At 38.3% G+C, this 20,438-nt stretch overlaps 2 protein-coding genes across 10 annotated transcripts in view; both read right to left on the bottom strand.

Annotated features, from left to right (window-relative positions):
• The window catches only part of LOC144960237 (uncharacterized), a 262,835-nt gene that overhangs the window by 133,101 nt on the left and 109,296 nt on the right, over positions 1-20,438 (bottom strand). The window lies entirely within an intron of this gene.
• LOC144960345 (calexcitin-2-like) overlaps positions 1-20,438 on the bottom strand; it is a 33,867-nt gene that overhangs the window by 8,456 nt on the left and 4,973 nt on the right. The window contains exon 2 of the mRNA XM_078893425.1: positions 4,190-4,242. Within this exon, the coding sequence (XP_078749551.1) occupies positions 4,190-4,242 (53 nt within the window). The remainder of the gene's footprint in view (positions 1-4,189; positions 4,243-20,438) is intronic.

Here is a 20,438-nt window from a genome sequence, read left to right as displayed (position 1 = left end):
TACTACTACTACTACTATACTACTACTACTACTACCTAATTTACAACTACTTACTACTATACTACTATACTACTACTATACTACTACTACTACTACTACTTACACTACTACTACTACTACTATACTACTACTACTATCTACTACTACTAACTACTACTACTACTACTACTACTACTTACTACTACTACTACTACTACTCTACTACTACTACTACTACTACTCTACTACCTACTACTACTACACACTCAACTACTACTACTACTACTTACTACTACTACTACTACTACTAACTATACTACCTAAACTACTATACTACTACTACTACTATACTACTAACTACTACTAACTACTATACTACTAACTACTACTATACTACTACTAACTACTACTACTACACTACTACTACTACTACTACTAAACTATAACTACTACTACTACTACTACTACTATACTACTTAAACTACTACTACTACTACTATACTACTACTACTACTAACTACTACTACTACTACTACTAACTACATTACTACTACTACTACTACTACAACTAACTACTACTACTACTACTATACTATACTACTCACTACTACTAACTACTACTACTACTACTACTACTACTACTATACTACTACTACACTACTACTACTATACTACTACTAACATACTACTACTACTACTACTACTACTATACTACTACTACATACTACACTACTATACTATACACTATACACTACTATAAACTACTACTACTACACTACACTACAACTACATACTACTAACACCTACAAACATACACAACTACTACTACTATACACTATTACACACTATACTACTAAATACTACTACACTAACTACACTACACTACTACTACCAACTACTACTATACTACTCTACTACTACACTACTAATACTACTACTATATACTACACTACTACTACTATACTACTACACTACTACTCTACTACAACACAAACTACACACTAACTACTACACACTACACTACTACTATACTACTACTACTACTACACACTACTATATACTAACACACTATACTACTAAACTACTACTACAACTACTTACTACTACTCACTATACACTACTACTACTACTACTACTACAACTACACTACTACACACTACTATAACACTACTACAACTACTACAACTCTACTACTACTACTACTACTACACTCAACACAACTACTACTACTACTACTACTACTACTAACAACTACTACTACTACTACTACATACACATATACTACACATACTATACACTATACATACTACTAACTACACTACTACTACTAACCTACACTACACTACACACTCTAAACTACATACTACTACATAACTACTACTACTATACTACACTACTACTACTACTACTACTACACTCACACTACTACTACTACTACACTACTACTACTACCTCACTACAAACTACTACTACTACTCTACTACTACTATACTACACTACACACTAACTACACTACTCCAATACTACAACTAATACTACACTACTAACTACTACACTACTAACTTACATACTACTACTAACTACTTACTACACACTAATACTACAATACTACTACTACTACTACTACTATACTACACTACTACACACTACACTACTACTACTACTACTACTCTACTACTACTCACCTAACTACTACTACTACTACTACTACTACTACTACTACCTAACACTACTATACTACTACTACAACTACTACTACACTACACTACACTACTACTACTACACAACTATACTACTACTACTACTACTACTACTACTACTACTACTTACTACTACTCACTACTACTACACTACTATACTATACATACAACTACTATACTACTATTTACTACTACTACTACTACACTACTCTACAACTCTAATCTACTACTACTACTACTACTACTAACTACTAACACTACACTACTACTACTACTACACTACTTAACTATACACTACTACTACTATATACTACTACTACTAACACTACTACACTACTACCACTACTACTACTACTACTACTACTACTACACTACTACTACTATACTACTACTACTACACTACACACTACTACTACTACAACTACTACTACTACTACTACTACTACATACTACTACACTACTCACATACTACTACTACTACTACTACTACTACTACTACTACTACTATACTACTACTACACTACACTACTACTACACTTTACTACACACTACTACTCTACTAACTACTACTACACTAACTAACTCACTACTACTACTACTACTACTACACTACTACTACTACAACTATACTACTACTACATACTACTACTACTACTACTATCTACTACTATACTACTACACTACTACTACTACTACTACTACTACACTTACTACTACTACTACACTACTACTAACACTACTACTACTACTACAACTACTACTACTACATACTACTACTCTACAAACTACTACTATACTACTACTCACTCTACTACTACTACTACTACTACTACACTACTACTACTACTATACTACCTACTACTACTAACTACTACTACACTACAACTACTACTACTACTACTACACTACTACTACTATACTATACAATACTACTACTACTACACTACTACTACAACTACTACTACTACTACTACTACACTATACATACTACACTACTACTAACTACAACTACTACTACACTAACTACTACTACTACTACTACTACTACTACTACTACTACTACACTACTACTACTACTACTAACTACTACTACTACTACACTACTACACTACTACTACTACTACTACTACTACTACTACTACTACTACACACTACCTACTAACTACCTACTACTACTACTACTACTACACTACTACTACTACTCACTACTACACTAACTACTACTACTACTACTACTACTACTACTACTACTACTAACTACTACTACTACTACTACTACATACTACTACAACTACTACTACTACTATACACTACTACTACTACTACTAACTACTAACTACTACTACTACACTACTAACTAACACTAACTACTCTACACACACTACACTACTACTACTACTACTACTACTATACTACCACTACTACACTACTACTACAACTACTACTAACTACTACTTACATACTACACTACTACTATTACTACTACTACTACTACTACTACTACTATACTACTAACTACTAATACTATACTAAACTACTACTATACTAACACTACTACTAACTATTACATACTACTATATCACTACTATAACTACTACTACTATACTACTACACACTACTATCCACTACTACTACACTACCACTACATACTACACTACTCTATACTACAACTAAAATACTACTACTACTACTACACCACTACACTACTACTACTACAACTACTACTTACTATACAACTACTACTACTACTACTACACTACTACTAACTACTACTACTATACTATTACCACACTATACACTACTATACTACAACTACTACTACACTACTACTACTACTACTACTACTACCACTACTACTACTACTACTACTACTACTACACTACTACTACTACTATACACTACTACTACTACTACTACTACTACAACTACTACTACACTATACTAACTACTACTACTACTACTACTACTACACTACTACTATACACTACCTACTACTACTACTACTACTACTACTACTACTACTACTACTACTACTACTACTACTACTACTACTACTACTACTACTACTACTACTACTACTACTATACTACTACACTACTACTACTACTACTACAACTACTACATACTACTACTACTACTATACTACTACTACACATACTACACTACTACTACTACTACTACACTACTACTACTATCTACACTACAACTACTACTACTACTACTACTACACACTACTACTACTACTACTACTATATACTATACTACTACACTACTACACTACTAACTACTACTACTACCTACTACTAACTCACTCCACTACTACTACTACTACTACTACTACTACTACTACTACTACTACTACTACTACTATTACACTACTACTACTACTACACTACTACTACTACTACTACTACTACTACTACTCACGTCTAAGGCCTACTACTACTACTACTACTACTACTACTACTACTACTACTACTACTACTACTACTACTACTACTACTACTCACGTCTAAGGCCTCGTCAAAATCACATTTCTCAATGACTCCGTCCTTGTTCGTATCTGAAAAGATCAAAAACAAACAAAAAAATCAAAAAAAAAAAAAAGTGAAAAAAAAAAAAGACTGGGATCGATCTAGTTCCCTTTGCATGTGAAATGAATGCTCTACCAACTGAGCTATCGACCACCCCGAAGATACTGATAAGTGGTCACTAGATCTTATCGATGCCACGATGAACGTTCAAGTTTACACACCGTTATTTTTTTTGTGTTGTAGGAATGTCAAATTTGTCTGGCGGATGCTGTGAGTATTTTACCCGCATAGCATCATAATGGGGGGGGGGCATTAACTGCAAATTCCAAACCGTTTAAAAATCGATATCACAGAAACAAGAAACCAACCGGAAGTAACCAAAGACCAACAGAACGTTTTTGTTTCCAGGACATTACAACGGTAAAACAGACAAGATTTGAAAAGTCACAAAAGAAGTGATGTTGGAAGTCTATTTCTAAATATAGAGATAGATTGCTAGATAGGTAGATAGAGATTTTGATATATAAAACAACACTGAACTCTCGAAAGAATAAAACATTCTACGGATAAATGCCGACTGATGAAATGGAGGACATAGAAACGATTGTGTCGGCAACAAATACGTGGGTGAATTTATTTATTTTTATATGTTCTAACCTAATTGTAATTAGCGAGGGTTCTGGTACGTGCAAGAACCCACCAACATTCATATATATATATATATATATATATATATATATATATATATATATATATATATGTATATGTGCGGCTATGAGGTCTATTGGTATGACACTCGCTTTCGTATCTGAAGGTCCTGGGTTCGAGCCTCTCGCTCGGCGCATAGTTGAGTCCTTGGAAATGGCTCTTTACTCACTTGCTCTCACCGTACTCATGTGTAAAATGAGTGCCTGGCCGATAACAGCGATGTCTTTGTCCGAAAAATGTTAATATCGCCTAAGAGGCGGCATGTCCCGTCCTATATTTTAAATGTTGCTGTTGACCAGGGACCCCTTGTAAAGCGCTTTGAGCACATTTAGTGGATATTGCGCTATATAAAGCAACATTTTAAGTTTTTCAATTTTTTAATAATAGATAGATAGATTGAAAGCTGGATAGAAACATAGACAGATAATATATATATATATATATATATATATATATATATATATATATATATAATATTATATATAGATTGATTGATAGATTGATAGATAGATGGATAGATCCATAGATAGATGGATACATAGATAGATAGATAGATATATAAATAGATAGATAGATAGATAGAAGGATAGATAGATAGATAGATTCATGGATAGATAGATAGATAGATAGATAGATAGATAGATAGATAGATAGATAGATATATAAATAGATAGATAGATAGATAGATAGAAGGATAGATAGATAGATAGATAGATAAATAGATAGAGAGATAGATAGATAGATGGATTCATGGATAGATAGATAGATAGATAGATAGATAGATAGATAGATAAATAGATAGATAGATGGATACATAGATAGAAAGATAGCTAGGTAGATAGATAGATCCATAGATAGATGGATACATAGATAGATAGATAGATAGATAGATAGATAGATAGATAGATAGATAGATAGATAGATAGATTGATGGAGAAATGGATGAATGAATGACATAGATGTAGAAAAAAGGTCAGGTCTGAGAGGGGTCAGTCATTTTGTCAACACTACCGATAGAAGCATCACGTTTAATCTCGATATTGCGAAAGATAAACAAAGCATTACGCAACAGATATCAAGTTACAGAAGAAAATAACAAGTCTATGTCGCAATGTATTGACGATATATTACAGTTTTTACAGCATCATAATTCCTGATGTTTATACTGTAAAATTGTTAAATATAACAACAAACAAAAGTGATTATTTCCGACGTGGACTTTTTTGTAGACACGTAGGCGGGGTTACGTCTAACATTAAAAAATAAGAGAAAATAATGATATTTTACAAGAGGCAATATCCACGAAACGTGCTCAAAGCGCTTTACAAACTGTACCAAGCCAACCACAACACATAACGTGTCGGACGAGACGTGACCCCTGTAAGGAGATATTACATTTCTTTTTCATAACAAAGACAACGGTATTAATGGCGAGGTACTCATTTTACTCCTGAGCACGGTGAGAGAATGTGTGCAAAGAGCAATTTTCAATAACTGAACTATGCGCCGCACAGAGATGATCCCTTCCAAGTCCGAAGGCGAGTGTCTGACCAGTGGACCACATAGCCACACATCTATATTATTGTTATAACTTTGAAGTAGTCCTTCAGAGCCATTCGACCTATGGAGTTTATCCCGGTTTCCCTAGCATGAAACGGACAATAGCAATTGCTTGCTATCTTTTGGATAGGTCGCCAGTCTGTCGCAGAGTACTTTCCGCCGGGTGTAACAGACCCAGCTCCAGCGAGGAGGGAGGGTGAGGGGGGGTCAGAAACTTTCTCGACTGCATCAGGAATCGATCCCGGGCCGTTTGCGCATGAAGCGAGTGCTCTACCAACTGAGCTATCGGGACAGCCCGTAGCCATCGTTATATTATAGCCTGATACTAGAACCGTAGCCATCGTTATGTTATAGCCTGATACTAGAACCGTAGCCATCGTTAAGTTATAGCCTGATAATGAACGTAGCAATCGTTATGTTATAGCCTGACACTAGAATCGTAGCCATCGTTATGTTATAGCCTGATACTAGAACCGTAGCCATCGTTATTATAGCCTGATAATGAACGTAGCATCGTTATGTTATAGCTGATACTAGAACCGTAGCCATCGTTATGTTATAGCCTGATACTAGAACCGTAGCCATCGTTATGTATAGACGATACTGAACGTAGCCATCGTAGTTATAGTGATATAGACCGGCATCGTTATTATAGCTGATACTAGACCGTAGCCATCGTTATGTTATAGCCTGATACTAGAACCGTAGCCATCGTTAAGTTATAGCCTGATACTAGAACCGTAGCCATCGTTATTTTATAGCCTGATACTAGAACCGTAGCCATCGTTATGTTATAGCCTGATACTAGAACCGTAGCCATCGTTATGTTATAGCCTGATACTAGAACCGTGGTCATCGTTAGTTATGCTGATACTAGAACCTGCATACGTTATGTATACCTGACGCTAGAACCGTAGCCATCGTTATGTTATAGCCTGATACTAGAACCGCAGCCATCATTATGTTATAGCCTGATACTAGAACCGTAGCCATCGTTATGTTATAGCCTGATACTAGAACCGTAGCCATCGTTATGTTATAGCCTGATGCTAGAACCGTGGTCATCGTTATGTTATAGCCTGATACTAGAACCGTGGCCATCGTTATGTTATAGCCTGACGCTAGAACCGTAGCCATCGTTATGTTATAGCCTGATACTAGAACCGCAGCCATCATTATGTTATAGCCTGATACTAGAACCGTAGCCATCGTTATATTATAGCCTGACACTAGAACCGTAGCCATCGTTATGGTATATATTGGCGCTGCGACTAATTTCCGAACCCAGCCATTTTTAAAGTGTATGGTAGCACTCAGTGCACGGGAATTGACTTCTTCAAGGTAAAGAGTTCTTGTAAACAAATCAGAATTATGAATCTAAAAACTTGTTTCATCTGATTGTGTTGTAAGTATAGCGCCTTGAATTGAGTTCCCTGGTTTAGTTGTGTTTTTTCATTGCTTAAACCAGAGAGGAAAGCCGTTTATAGGGGTCGGCAATTATTTCTGAACTGGCGAAATTACGATCTCAGCTCAGCTCAATTTTTTCATCGAGACTTCGAGCTCAACTTTCGTTTATTTTTGCCAATAATATTGTGCAATTGTGATTTCTATTCAACAAAATGGAGCAAAATTGGTGAGTACAATTCAATAATTTTACTTGAAAGTGCATGAGGGCTTAATCAATTCACTTCAAAGAATTAGCCTGGTGAACCATTATTGGGGTCATGGTTTTCACTCCCATACTCATACTGATGTCTCAACTAAGATTGGAATTCAACCTGCATGTGAGCTAAATTATTTGCATGTCTATTTAAATACTTTCCAATATTTGACATCAACAATACTATTTCTGTGAATAATATACAAATAATTGGCGCCAAGATTGTTGTCATCTGCCTTTATTTAGATGATCGAAGTCAAAGCTTAGGCAGCCATGTAAAAGTGTTCCTACTCACCAAACACAGAAACTATTTTCCAGCTTTGCACGCTCCTAAACCCCCTATATATTGGATGTTTCTCTGAACTCTTTACATCCAGACTCTGTAAACATATCCACTTGCCTTAGACACCTGGTCAGTGTCTAAATAGGATAAGAACCACCTCTAACCCTAACCCAGTGATTAAACAGTGAAAATAGTGAAATCTGTCAACTGTGGTGTAGGTGTTGCATACAAGTGAGAAGGGATCTGAGAGTATTCCAAGTTTACAGACTTTATCATTGCTTTAATTGATTTGCATCAACTGGTCTGTCATTTTAACTGAAATAAATAATTATCATATTTCAGTTTAATCCAAAATGGATGCAAAGATAATGATTAATGTCATTACTGCTAAGGACCTTTTAAGGTCATCTCGTATAAGCAAGCCTTTGGCTAGAACCCTGCTTGACATTCGAGCACGTAACGGTTTACTCACTAAGGAGGATGCGATAGATAAGATCAGTAATGGTGACATGTTAGAACTTTTTGATTTTTCGGTTTCCGAATCGTGCATTTTTGAGAAACCAGGTGAACATCCCCTGGTACCTCTCGCGACAGTTCCCCAAATAAAATGGATTCGAATGATAATGCGTCTGGTGCTGGAGACAGACGAAGGGAACTGTCTGCGCAGCAGACCCCAACTAAAGCTGCAGGTTCGTATCCTGAACATGACGCTACTAGCAATCCTCAAGAAGGTGCTAGTAGTGTTGCGAACCCGACATTTTGTAACAATGCGAAACGCACCATTCGTAATGCGTGGCACGATCAGCCTACCGAAGACCATTACCCAACATCCTTTTTAGCATCCGACCGCGAGCGGGTTCCTTTCGTTCATGAAGCTAAATTTTGTCAAAATTACATGGACAAGGTGCCTAACTCTGAATGTCCTGAATCTATAACTCACACATTGGACCCACCCTCTCAAGATTTCTCAAACAAGGGTCTCACATCAATGGGCCCGCAAAGAGAGGATTGTGGATATGCGAGAGACAAAGTAAGGCAAACCCGCCGGCTTCCACGAAGAAAACCATCTATGAGAAGAACCTTAGAACAGGAGGATGCTCTAATTGAGGCAAGCATGCACAGGGAAAGACGAGGATGGAGGGATGAGACTAGTTACATGCATTCCTACGAGGCCCCACCTGCGGATCGCAATTCCACGGATCATTATGGAGACACGAGCAGTGGAGGCCCACTTATGTCACCCCCGTCCAAGGTACAGCTGCCTAAATCTATCTCTTTCAATGGGACAAAAAGATGGGATACGTTTGAATATAATTTTCAGAACTTTCTGAATTATCATAATATTCAACATCTCCGTGACCAACTATTTTTCCTGGGCCTAGCCCTGGAAGGAAAAGCAGCGGATTATCTCTCACGGATCCATCAGTCGATAGTCTTTACAGACATACGAGATGCATATGACACCCTGAGAAATCGATTTGGTGATCAGCAGCTACAACATGCAACTCTGATACAATTCAACAGCACTACGCAGGCTGAAAAAGAAGATGTCTTAGACTATGTTGACAAGCTATGGGAGTTGGCACTGCAGGCATTTCCTGGACAGTCCCCCCGCAATTTAGAGTCCCAAGTGGTAGCCCATTTTATAACAGGACTATATGACGTGAAGGCAGCCCAATATATTGCATGTCAGGAGTGCACCACGATGGACCAAGCCCTGAGAACATATAAGCTTTTTAAAAATTCTCAGCAAGTTGGTTGGCGTGCACGAAAGGATAGACCAAGTACCAGCAACACCGTGCGGTTCAGAGAGCCCTCTATCCAAGCGGTGAATGTGTACGATGAAGAATCTGGGTCAGAATCTGAGGAATTGGAAGACTATAGCCAAATTAGAGCAGTGACTCGCAACACGAGCATTAAGACAGCTGGTGTACAGCAGAAGACTGAGATGAGTGTTGAGGCAATGTTCAAAAAGATGTTATCAATGCATGAACAAACCCAAAGTAAATTAGACACTTTCATTACACTCCAAAGTCAAGTCTTGGAAGTTATGCAAAGAGGCGCTCGACGTACTCAGCCAAGATCCCGCTCCAATTCCCCATCATCAAGTGCCTGTTTTTCATGTGGAGGTCAAGACCACTATGCTAGAGACTGCTCAATGAAAGGTCGCCCAATGGAAGACAAGGCGCCAAACGGGCAGGGATCAGTTTGAGCCCGGAATTGATCCCAGTTCAAGCAAGGGCAATTAAAGAGGACCCAGTTTTTGAGGCACAACACAGATATAAGACTATGAGCAATTTGTGCCCCTATTCTTCTGACTGTACGAATTTTTGAAACATGAAGAAACTAAGGAAAACCTTGCCCAGCAGACCAACAACGGAAGCCACAATGTATATCGGTCTAGCCAAGATCCAGAACAGATTGTGAAACCTTATTTTGATGAGGAATGTATCTGTATTGCAAGGTTACAGTCAGAATCTGCCCTTAAAGTACAATGTACAATTGAAAACGTCCCTGTACAAGCAGTGGTGGATACTGCAGCAGATGTTACCTTCATCTCTGAAAACACCCATAACAAAATCCTACCCACCCCCACTTGTACGAAGTCCATGAAGATGTTTGCAGCAGGTAAAGATCAAAGCTTCTCTGCAAAATTAGTGGGGCCACTACACTTGCGATTGGGAGAGATTCATCTGCTAACTCATATCTATGTTGCTCCCATTTTCGACCCAATGCTATTAGGAATAGACCTGCTGAGGAAATTAAGGGCAAAGATTGATGTGGAAAAACAACAATTATTTTGTCAAAATCAAATTATTCCTCTTGCAACAAATTCAACTGAAAATGTAAGTCCCAAGTGTGACATGGCACAAACAGGTTTACCAGTGGATGCTGGAAACCGAATAGCTATAAAGATTGCCATTCCCCACAAATTGATCATACCAGCCCAGTCAGAAGTAATCACTAATGTTGAGTTAGACTATCTGCCCAATTCACCATTTATTTAGCCTGACACTAGAACCGTAGCCATCGTTATGTTATTAGCCTGATACTAGAACCGCAGCCATCGTTAAGTTATAGCCTGATACTAGAACCGTAGCCATCGTTATGTTATAGCCTGACACTAGAACCGTAGCCATCGTTAAGTTATAGCCTGACGCTAGAACCGTAGCCATCGTTATGTTATAGCCTGACACTAGAACCGTAGCCATCGTTATGTTATAGCCTGACACTAGAACCGTAGCCATCGTTATGTTATAGCCTGATACTAGAACCGCAGCCATCGTTATGTTATAGCCTGATACTAGAACATTAGCCATCGTTAAGTTATAGCCTGATAATGAACGTAGCAATCGTTATGTTATAGCCTGACACTAGAATCGTAGCCATCGTTATATTATAGCCTGATACTAGAACCGTAGCCATCGTTAAGTTATAGCCTGATAATGAACGTAGCAATCGTTATGTTATAGCCTGACACTAGAACCGTAGCCATCGTTATGTTATAGCCTGATACTAGAACCGTAGCCATCGTTATGTTATAGACTGATACTAGAACAGTAGCCATCGTTATGTTATAGCCTGATACTAGAACCGTAGCCATCGTTAAGTTATAGCCTGATACTAGAACCGTAGCCATCGTTATGTTATAGCCTGATACTAGAACCGTAGCCATCGTTAAGTTATAGCCTGATACTAGAACCGTAGCCATCGTTATGTTATAGCCTGATACTAGAACCGTAGCCATCGTTATGTTATAGCCTGATACTAGAACCGTAGCCATCGTTATGTTATAGCCTGATACTAGAACCGTGGTCATCGTTATGTTATAGCCTGATACTAGAACCGTGGCCATCGTTATGTTATAGCCTGACGCTAGAACCGTAGCCATCGTTATGTTATAGCCTGATACTAGAACCGCAGCCATCATTATGTTATAGCCTGATACTAGAACCGTAGCCATCGTTATGTTATAGCCTGACACTAGAACCGTAGCCATCGTTAAGTTATAGCCTGATACTAGAACCGTAGCCATCGTTATATTATAGCCTGACATAGAACCGTAGCCATCGTTATGGTATATAGCCTGACACTAGAACCGTAGCCATCGTTATGTTATTAGCCTGATACTAGAACCGCAGCCATCGTTATGTTATAGCCTGATACTAGAACCGTAGCCATCGTTATGTTATAGCCTGACACTAGAACCGTAGCCATCGTTAAGTTATAGCCTGACGCTAGAACCGTAGCCATCGTTATGTTATAGCCTGACACTAGAACCGTAGCCATCGTTATGTTATAGCCTGACACTAGAACCGTAGCCATCGTTATGTTATAGCCTGATACTAGAACCGCAGCCATCGTTATGTTATAGCCTGATACTAGAACCGTGGCCATCGTTATGTTATAGCCTGACACTAGAACCGTAGCCATCGTTAAGTTATAGCCTGACACTGAGAGAGTAGCCATCGTTATGTTATAGCCTGATACTAGAACCGTAGCCATCGTTAAGTTATAGCCTGACACTAGAACCGTAGCCATCGTTAAGTTATAGCCTTATACTAGAACCGTAGCCATCGTTATGTTATAGCCTGATACTAGAACCGTAGCCATCGTTATGTTATAGCCTGACCCTAGAACCGTGGCCATCGTTATGTTATAGCCTGATACTGAAATCCAAAAGGACTGGCAGTTTGACGTCATTGTTTGATTTTTACACCGTCTAGTGAGTTGTCGTCAGTAGAGCTCATGGAAACAAGTCATTACATTGGTTGAACTATTGAATACAACTCACGATTTGTTTTCTTTTGTGGCCAAAGACTGGCATTTTGACGTCATTTATTGGTCAGTGTCAGGCCATAACTTTACGAAGGCCGCGGACAGCCCCAGTACACCACCCAGGCGCACAATATCTTGACTGGAAAGGAGAGGCCGGTTATTGGATTTAATAGTCGGATGTCACGTCGCCCAGCAATGAAGAGCAGCCTGGTTCGAAACAAAGAAAATCCGTACTTTTTTTTCTTCATGCTGGCTAGAACTTTGCATATGTCATGTGATCAGAATGTATAAAAGTCAAAAAATGATCAGATTTTTTATGTTTTATTCCTCTGGATACACTTTTATGCTCGTCGGAGAAATATTATCTCATAAGTGAGTCCGCCATTGATTCGATAGTTTAGAGCCAGTTGCTAAGTTACCTTGCGTCATTACGAGGGAAGTGACGTCACGACTGTTGAAGGCTTTTGTGTTGGATCAAACACTTTGGATGTAGTACGCATAGATAGTATGCGCTTGGCTAAGAAGCTCACAACATTGCCATCAGGAAGTATAACGGACAAACACACAAAACTATGCGTAACCTTGAACGTTTATAGTCTGGTTAATACAGTTTAGTGAGAGTTACTCGTAAAAGTGGATGGCAAAATACAATAACAAAGACCTGAATGACGTCATCGTCGTCCTATCTATACATGTATCATGCACTAAATTTCTTAGTAGTCCTTGAGAGCCATTCGGCTCATGGAGCCCGAATTTATCTCTATTTCTATAGATTGAATGAAGTTGACGTCTCTCGGCTCTTTGTTATTGTTTTTTTTTGCCATCCACGGTTATGAGTAATTCTCACTTAACTGTATTATCCAGGCTATGAATGTTCATGGTTAAATAGAATTTTGTGTGTTGGTCCGTTTTACTTCCGGATGGCAATGTTGTGAGGTTCTTAGCCAAGCGCAAACTGTCTATAGATAGAACGAATATGACGTCACTCATGTCTTTGTTATTGTTTTTTGCCATCCATGTTTTTGAGTAATTCTCACTAAACGGTATAAACCTGACTATAAACGTTCATGGTTACACCAAGTTTTGTGTGTTGGTCCGTTATACTTCTCGATGGCGATGTTGTGAACTCCTAAGCCAAGCGCATACTATCGATAGCGTGAAACAACAATAGCAATTTCTTGCAATCCTTTAGAAAGGAAGCTAGTCTATCGCAAAGTACTTTCCTTCAAACATAACAGACCCAGCTACCCATTCACCAATCGCGGTAGACTGATTTTTTTGGGATGTTGTTTTACTTATTTTTTTCTTGTAATTTTCTGACCAGTAATCAGAAGGTCTTAGGTTCGATCCCCAGTCGAGTTAGACTGATTTTTTTAATGATGGGATTCTTGCTGTCTTGTGTATTTTTCTCTCTTGCTTTGTCTGGTACCTTTGATAAACACGACCTGAGTTCTGTGTCTGACTCATTATCATTGCTTGGGGAGGGGGGGGGGGGGGGGGGAGTCAGAAACAAATAAAATAACGACTCACTATAAAACCAGGCTTAATTCGATAATTAAACACCACCTCCCATCCCGCAGTCAGCCATTATAAAAACTGCCTTCAACCCCCAGCCCCCTACACCACCACCACCACCATCATAAAAATAGAAAGACAGAAAGAAAGAACGATAGAATCTACCTACGAGTACAAAACAAAACAATTATATTATGCTAATAGACTACCAAGAACCAAAGTCACAAACAAGAAAACCTTTCAACGTTTTCGCATACTTTCGTCCTACAATCACAACTACACTTACAGTTACAGTTACAGTTCCAGTTCCAGTCAGTACATGGGAACGAATGGCTGAAGTAGACTTGAATACGAAACAACAGTATAGGTAGATAGAGTGGCTGGAAATGACGTTTGTAGATGATGTCGACGATTAAGTTATCATTATTATTATTATTATTATTATTATTAATTATTATTATTATTATTATTATTATTATTATTATTATTATTATTATTATTATTATTATTATTATTATTATTATTATTATTATTATTACCACTACTACTACTACTACTACTACTACTACTACTACTACTACTACTACTACTACTACTACTACTACTACTACTACTACTACTACTACTACTACTACTACTACTACTACTACTACTACTACTACTACTACTACTACTACTACCACTGCTACTATAACCCATCTGGAATTTAGTCATATATTTATGTCTTCATTTATTAATCTTTTGTTGTTGGCTGAAGAAAGGTTTTGAGTCCGAAACGTTCCGTGTTTGGTATTTAACGTTGTTCCTTTATGAAGCTGTTCTACTCATGTTTGTTCACTATTCTTCACAGCTTCACAGCTTCACAGCTTCTGGCAGCTTGATGTCAGTCTGACCCACATTATAATAAACCTTAGTGCTTCTATATAGCGCAATGTATGGGGCAGAGGGATGGCTCAGGGGTACGGTCTTTGCTTCGTACCCGAAAGGTACCGAGTTCGATCACACACAGTTGCACTGTGTGACCTTGAGCAAGTCACCTCTTAGCCCTAGCTCAATTTGCGGCGCTGCGCTGCGCTGCGGCTGACGCCTGGGTTATTCTGGTCTTCCCTTGGAATTGACCCTAGAGACAAATTTCCCCTTGGAACGTGCTCAAAGCGCTATGCAAAGGGTACCTTGCCAATAGGGAATGCGATTAGCGGAAGAGTAGCGTCCCTTGATTGGACATCACCCATAGTCTATGACATCACCGGCGGAAAAGTTATTAGAGAGAAAACGTCATGTTGGTTGTGCGCATGCGTCTCTCGTCCTCGCTTCAAGTGAAAAGGGCTTGAGACACTTCAAAACCAAATTAACGTTCTCTCTCTAAGGTGACATCCAATCAAGGGACGCTACTCCTCCGCTAATCTCATTCCCTATAGCAACACGTCACATGTAGAATGAATTATGACGCTTGTTAGAAGATAGAACTTTATTTTTATTCTGACAGAGACAACGCTGTTAACTACCAGGTACTCATTGTACACTTGAGTACGTTGAGACAATGTAAGTAAAGACAGTACATTTCCATGGACCCAACTATGCGCCGAGCGAGACTCGAACCCAGGGCCTTCAGATCCGAAAGCGAGTGTTATAGTTAGTATGTGCATGGCTAAGAAGCTCACAACATTGCCATCCGGAAGTATAACGGGCCAACACACAAAACTATGTGTAACCTTGAACGTTTATAGTCTGGATAATACAGTTTAATGAAATTTACTCATAAACACCGACGGCAAAAAACAATAACAAAGACTAAAGTAACGTCAACTTCATTCTATCTATACCACGAGACCGTAGCCATCGTTAAGTTATAGCCTGACACTGAAACCGTAGCCATCATTAAGTTATAGCCTGACACTGAAACCGTAGCCATCGTGATGTTACAGCCTGACACTAAAACAGTAGCCATCGTTATGTTATAGCCTGACACTGAAATCCAATAGGACTGGCAGTTTGAGGTCATTATTTGATTTTTACACCGCCTAGTGAGTTGTCGTTAGTAGTGCTCATGGAAACCAGTCATGTCATTGGTTGAACTATTGAAGACAACTCACGATTTCTTTTCTTTTGTGGCAAAAGACTGGCATTTTGACGTCATTACTTGATTTTTACACCGCCTAGTGAGTTGTCGTTAGTAGTGCTCATGGAAACCAGTCATTTCATTGGTTGAACTATTGAAGACAACTCACGATTTGTTTTCTTTTGTGGCCAAAGACTGGCATTTTGACGTCATGTTTTGGTCAGTGTCAGGATATCAGTTAACGATGGCTACACCAGACCCCATCGCCGTACAACTGGGTTCTGTCAGCATTGTATGTGGAAGCAGGGAGTTAGCATGGAATACAATAGGCTTCAACAGTCGTGACGTCACTTCCTTCGTAATGACGCATAGTAACTTAGTAACTGGCTCAAAGCTATCGGAACAATGGCGGACGCCCTTATGAAATACCTCTCCGACGAGCATAAAAGCGTATCCAGAGGAAAAAAAAAACATTATAAATCTTATCATGTTTTGACTTTTATACATTCTGATCACATGACATGTGAAAAAAATCAAGCCAGCATGAAGAATAAAAACTACCGATTTTCTTTGTTTGGAACCAAGCTGCTTGTTGTTGGGCGGGCGTGACATCAGACTATTGAATCCTATTACTAACGAAAGATGGAAAATGGAGAGGCTTTGAATAGGAATGATACAGACCATGGACGTTTCGGGTACAAACCCTTCGTCAGTACAACAATACACGAAGTAACGTTGAAAAACAAATCCAATAAAATAAAATGAAATGAAAATGCAAAATAACTTGTAACAACGCCACTACCCCATTAACTCATTTATCTGTTTTGCTGATAAAGGGGAAACCCGAAACGTTCATTTGATCTGTTCTTGTAATGAAATCGAAGCTTACGCTCAATTTCATATTATTCCTTTCTTGGATCTTCGAGCAGCAACATCCCCATGGAATACAACGTGTACTGTACTGATGTTTCGATAGTCATCTCTCATCGTTTGCATCATCATCACGTGATTTATATGGGTTAATGTCTCTCGTCCTGTGCCCCTTTCATCTTCCACGTCTTTAACGTCCCCATGGAATACAACGTGTACTGTACTGATGTTTCGATAGTCATCTCTCATCGTTTGCATCATCATCACGTGATTTATTTGGGTTAATGTCTCTCGCCCTGTGCCCCTTTCATCTTCCACGTCTTTAACGTCCCCATGGAATACAACGTGTACTGTACTGATATTTCGATAGTCATCTCTCATCGTTTGCATCATCATCACGTGATTTATATGGGTTAATGTCTCTCGCCCTGTGCCCCTTTTATCTTCCACGTCTTTAACGTCCCCATGGAATACAACGTGTACTGTACTGATGTTTCGACAGTCATCTCTCATCGTTTGCATCATCATCACGTGATTTATTTGGGTTAATGTCTCTCGCCCTGTGCCCCTTTCATCTTCCACGTCTTTAACGTTTCCATGGAATACAACGTGTACTGTACTGATGTTTCGACAGTCATCTCTCATCGTTTGCATCATCATCACGTGATTTATTTGGGTTAATGTCTCTCGTCCTGTGCCCCTTTCATCTTCCACGTCTTTAACGTCCCCATGGAATACAACGTGTACTGTACTGATATTTCGACAGTCATCTCTCATCGTTTGCATCATCATCACGTGATTTATTTGGGTTAATGTCTCTCGCCCTGTGCCCCTTTCATCTTCCACGTCTTTAACGTCCCCATGGAATACAACGTGTACTGTACTGATATTTCGACAGTCATCTCTCATCGTTTGCATCATCATCACGTGATTTATATGGGTTAATGTCTCTCGTCCTGTGCCCCTTTCATCTTCCACGTCTTTAACGTTCCCATGGAATACAACGTGTACTGTACTGATATTTCGACAGTCATCTCTCATCGTTTGCATCATCATCACGTGATTTATTTGGGTTAATGTCTCTCGCCCTGGTGCCCCTTTCATCTTCCACGTCTTTAACGTTACAACATAATCAAGTATCTATTCAACTAGCATGAACATCATGGCAGCTTGAAAATAGAATACATATTTCGAAGATGACGTCACTCAGGTCTTTGTTATTGTGTTTTGCCATCCGCGTTTATGAGTAATGCTCTCTGAACTGTATTAACCCGACTATAAACGTTCATGGATACACACAGTTTTGTGTGTTGGTCCGATATACATCCGGATGGCAATGTGGTGAGCTTCTTAGCCAAGCGCATACTATCAATAATAACGTACAACACACACACACACACATACACACACATACATACATACACACCCAAACAGACGCACACACACACACATACACACCCAAACAGACGCACACACGCACACACACACACATACACACACATACAGACGCACACACACATACACACACAAAACTATGTGGAGCATTAAACGCTTACGTTCTGATTAGTGAAAGCTACTCATAAATAATAATATCAGGCCAAAACCAAGAACAAACAGCTGAATGGCGTTCATTTTGTTCCTACAACAGGTGTGAATAATGTCATTGTGGTTTTCAAAGTTTTGTTGTTTTGCCATAATATTTTCCTTCTTTTTTTTTTTTTCTTTTTTTTTTTTGTCAGTTTGTTTGTTTGTTTTTGATATGTGACTCACCGTCTCAAAACGGTATTAAGTCGGAGTGATTAAGATGCTGAAAATTGAATTTGTGACCACAAATATCAGACTTGAGTTGAGTTTGTTTGCTTTATAGAGAAGATGAATATCATATTTTACTGTGCTAAATACCAACGTTTCATATTTTTGACCAGTTTGACGTTAATTTGACTTTTTAGCATCTTGTCCATCCCGACAATAACACTGTTTTGAGACGTTGAGTCACATAAGTTAGCGACCAATTTGCGTCAAGGGCAGGCACTGTTGTAAAGTTGGAATGTGGAAATGTGTCAATGATTACTCTTTGGCAGCCATTTGTGTGTAAGTGGTATTACTGTCTGATGTTTTGTGTGTAAAAAAAAAGACTACTGTGATATCGCCTAACAGGCTGAATGCATTGTCCTACGTGTAAATTGATATTGTTGGCGAGGAAGCCCTTGCTTGATATATATATATATATATATATATATATATATATATATATATATATATATATATATATATATATATATATATATTTAATATATATATATATATATATATATATATATATATATATATATATATATGTGTGTGTGTATGCATGTATAATATATATATATATAATTTATATATATATATATATATATATATATATATATATATTTATATATAATATATATTATATATGTGTGTGTGTTGGTGGGTACTTGTAGGTACGAGAGTGCTCGATAATGTTGGTTAGAGCTAATATAAAATATAAATGGAGTCACTCACTTATTTATAGCCGAAACACACGTTTCCGTGAATTGCACGTCGTCAGTGGGCATAGAATGTCCGTAGTATTAACTCCTACAGGTCGGTTTCCTGCTTTTTAGTTTGGGAAATGTTCGGGGACTGAAATGCTTACAGTTTTCCCAATAGAGACAACGCTGTTGTTAACGGTCATTTTACACCTGCGTACGGTGAGATAATGTGAGTAATGATCGTTCTCCAAGAACTCAACTGGCTTTTAATTCCTTTATTATTTCTATTTATTTTG

This window comes from Berghia stephanieae, chromosome 15 (assembly GCF_034508935.2).
Source record: "Berghia stephanieae isolate SIO BIC M18660-M18661 chromosome 15, UCSD_Bste_1.3, whole genome shotgun sequence".
In the NCBI taxonomy this organism is placed as follows: domain Eukaryota; kingdom Metazoa; phylum Mollusca; class Gastropoda; order Nudibranchia; family Aeolidiidae; genus Berghia; species Berghia stephanieae.
The sequence above is the reverse complement of the archived record's forward strand: the minus strand, read 5'-3'. Positions and strand labels throughout refer to the sequence as shown.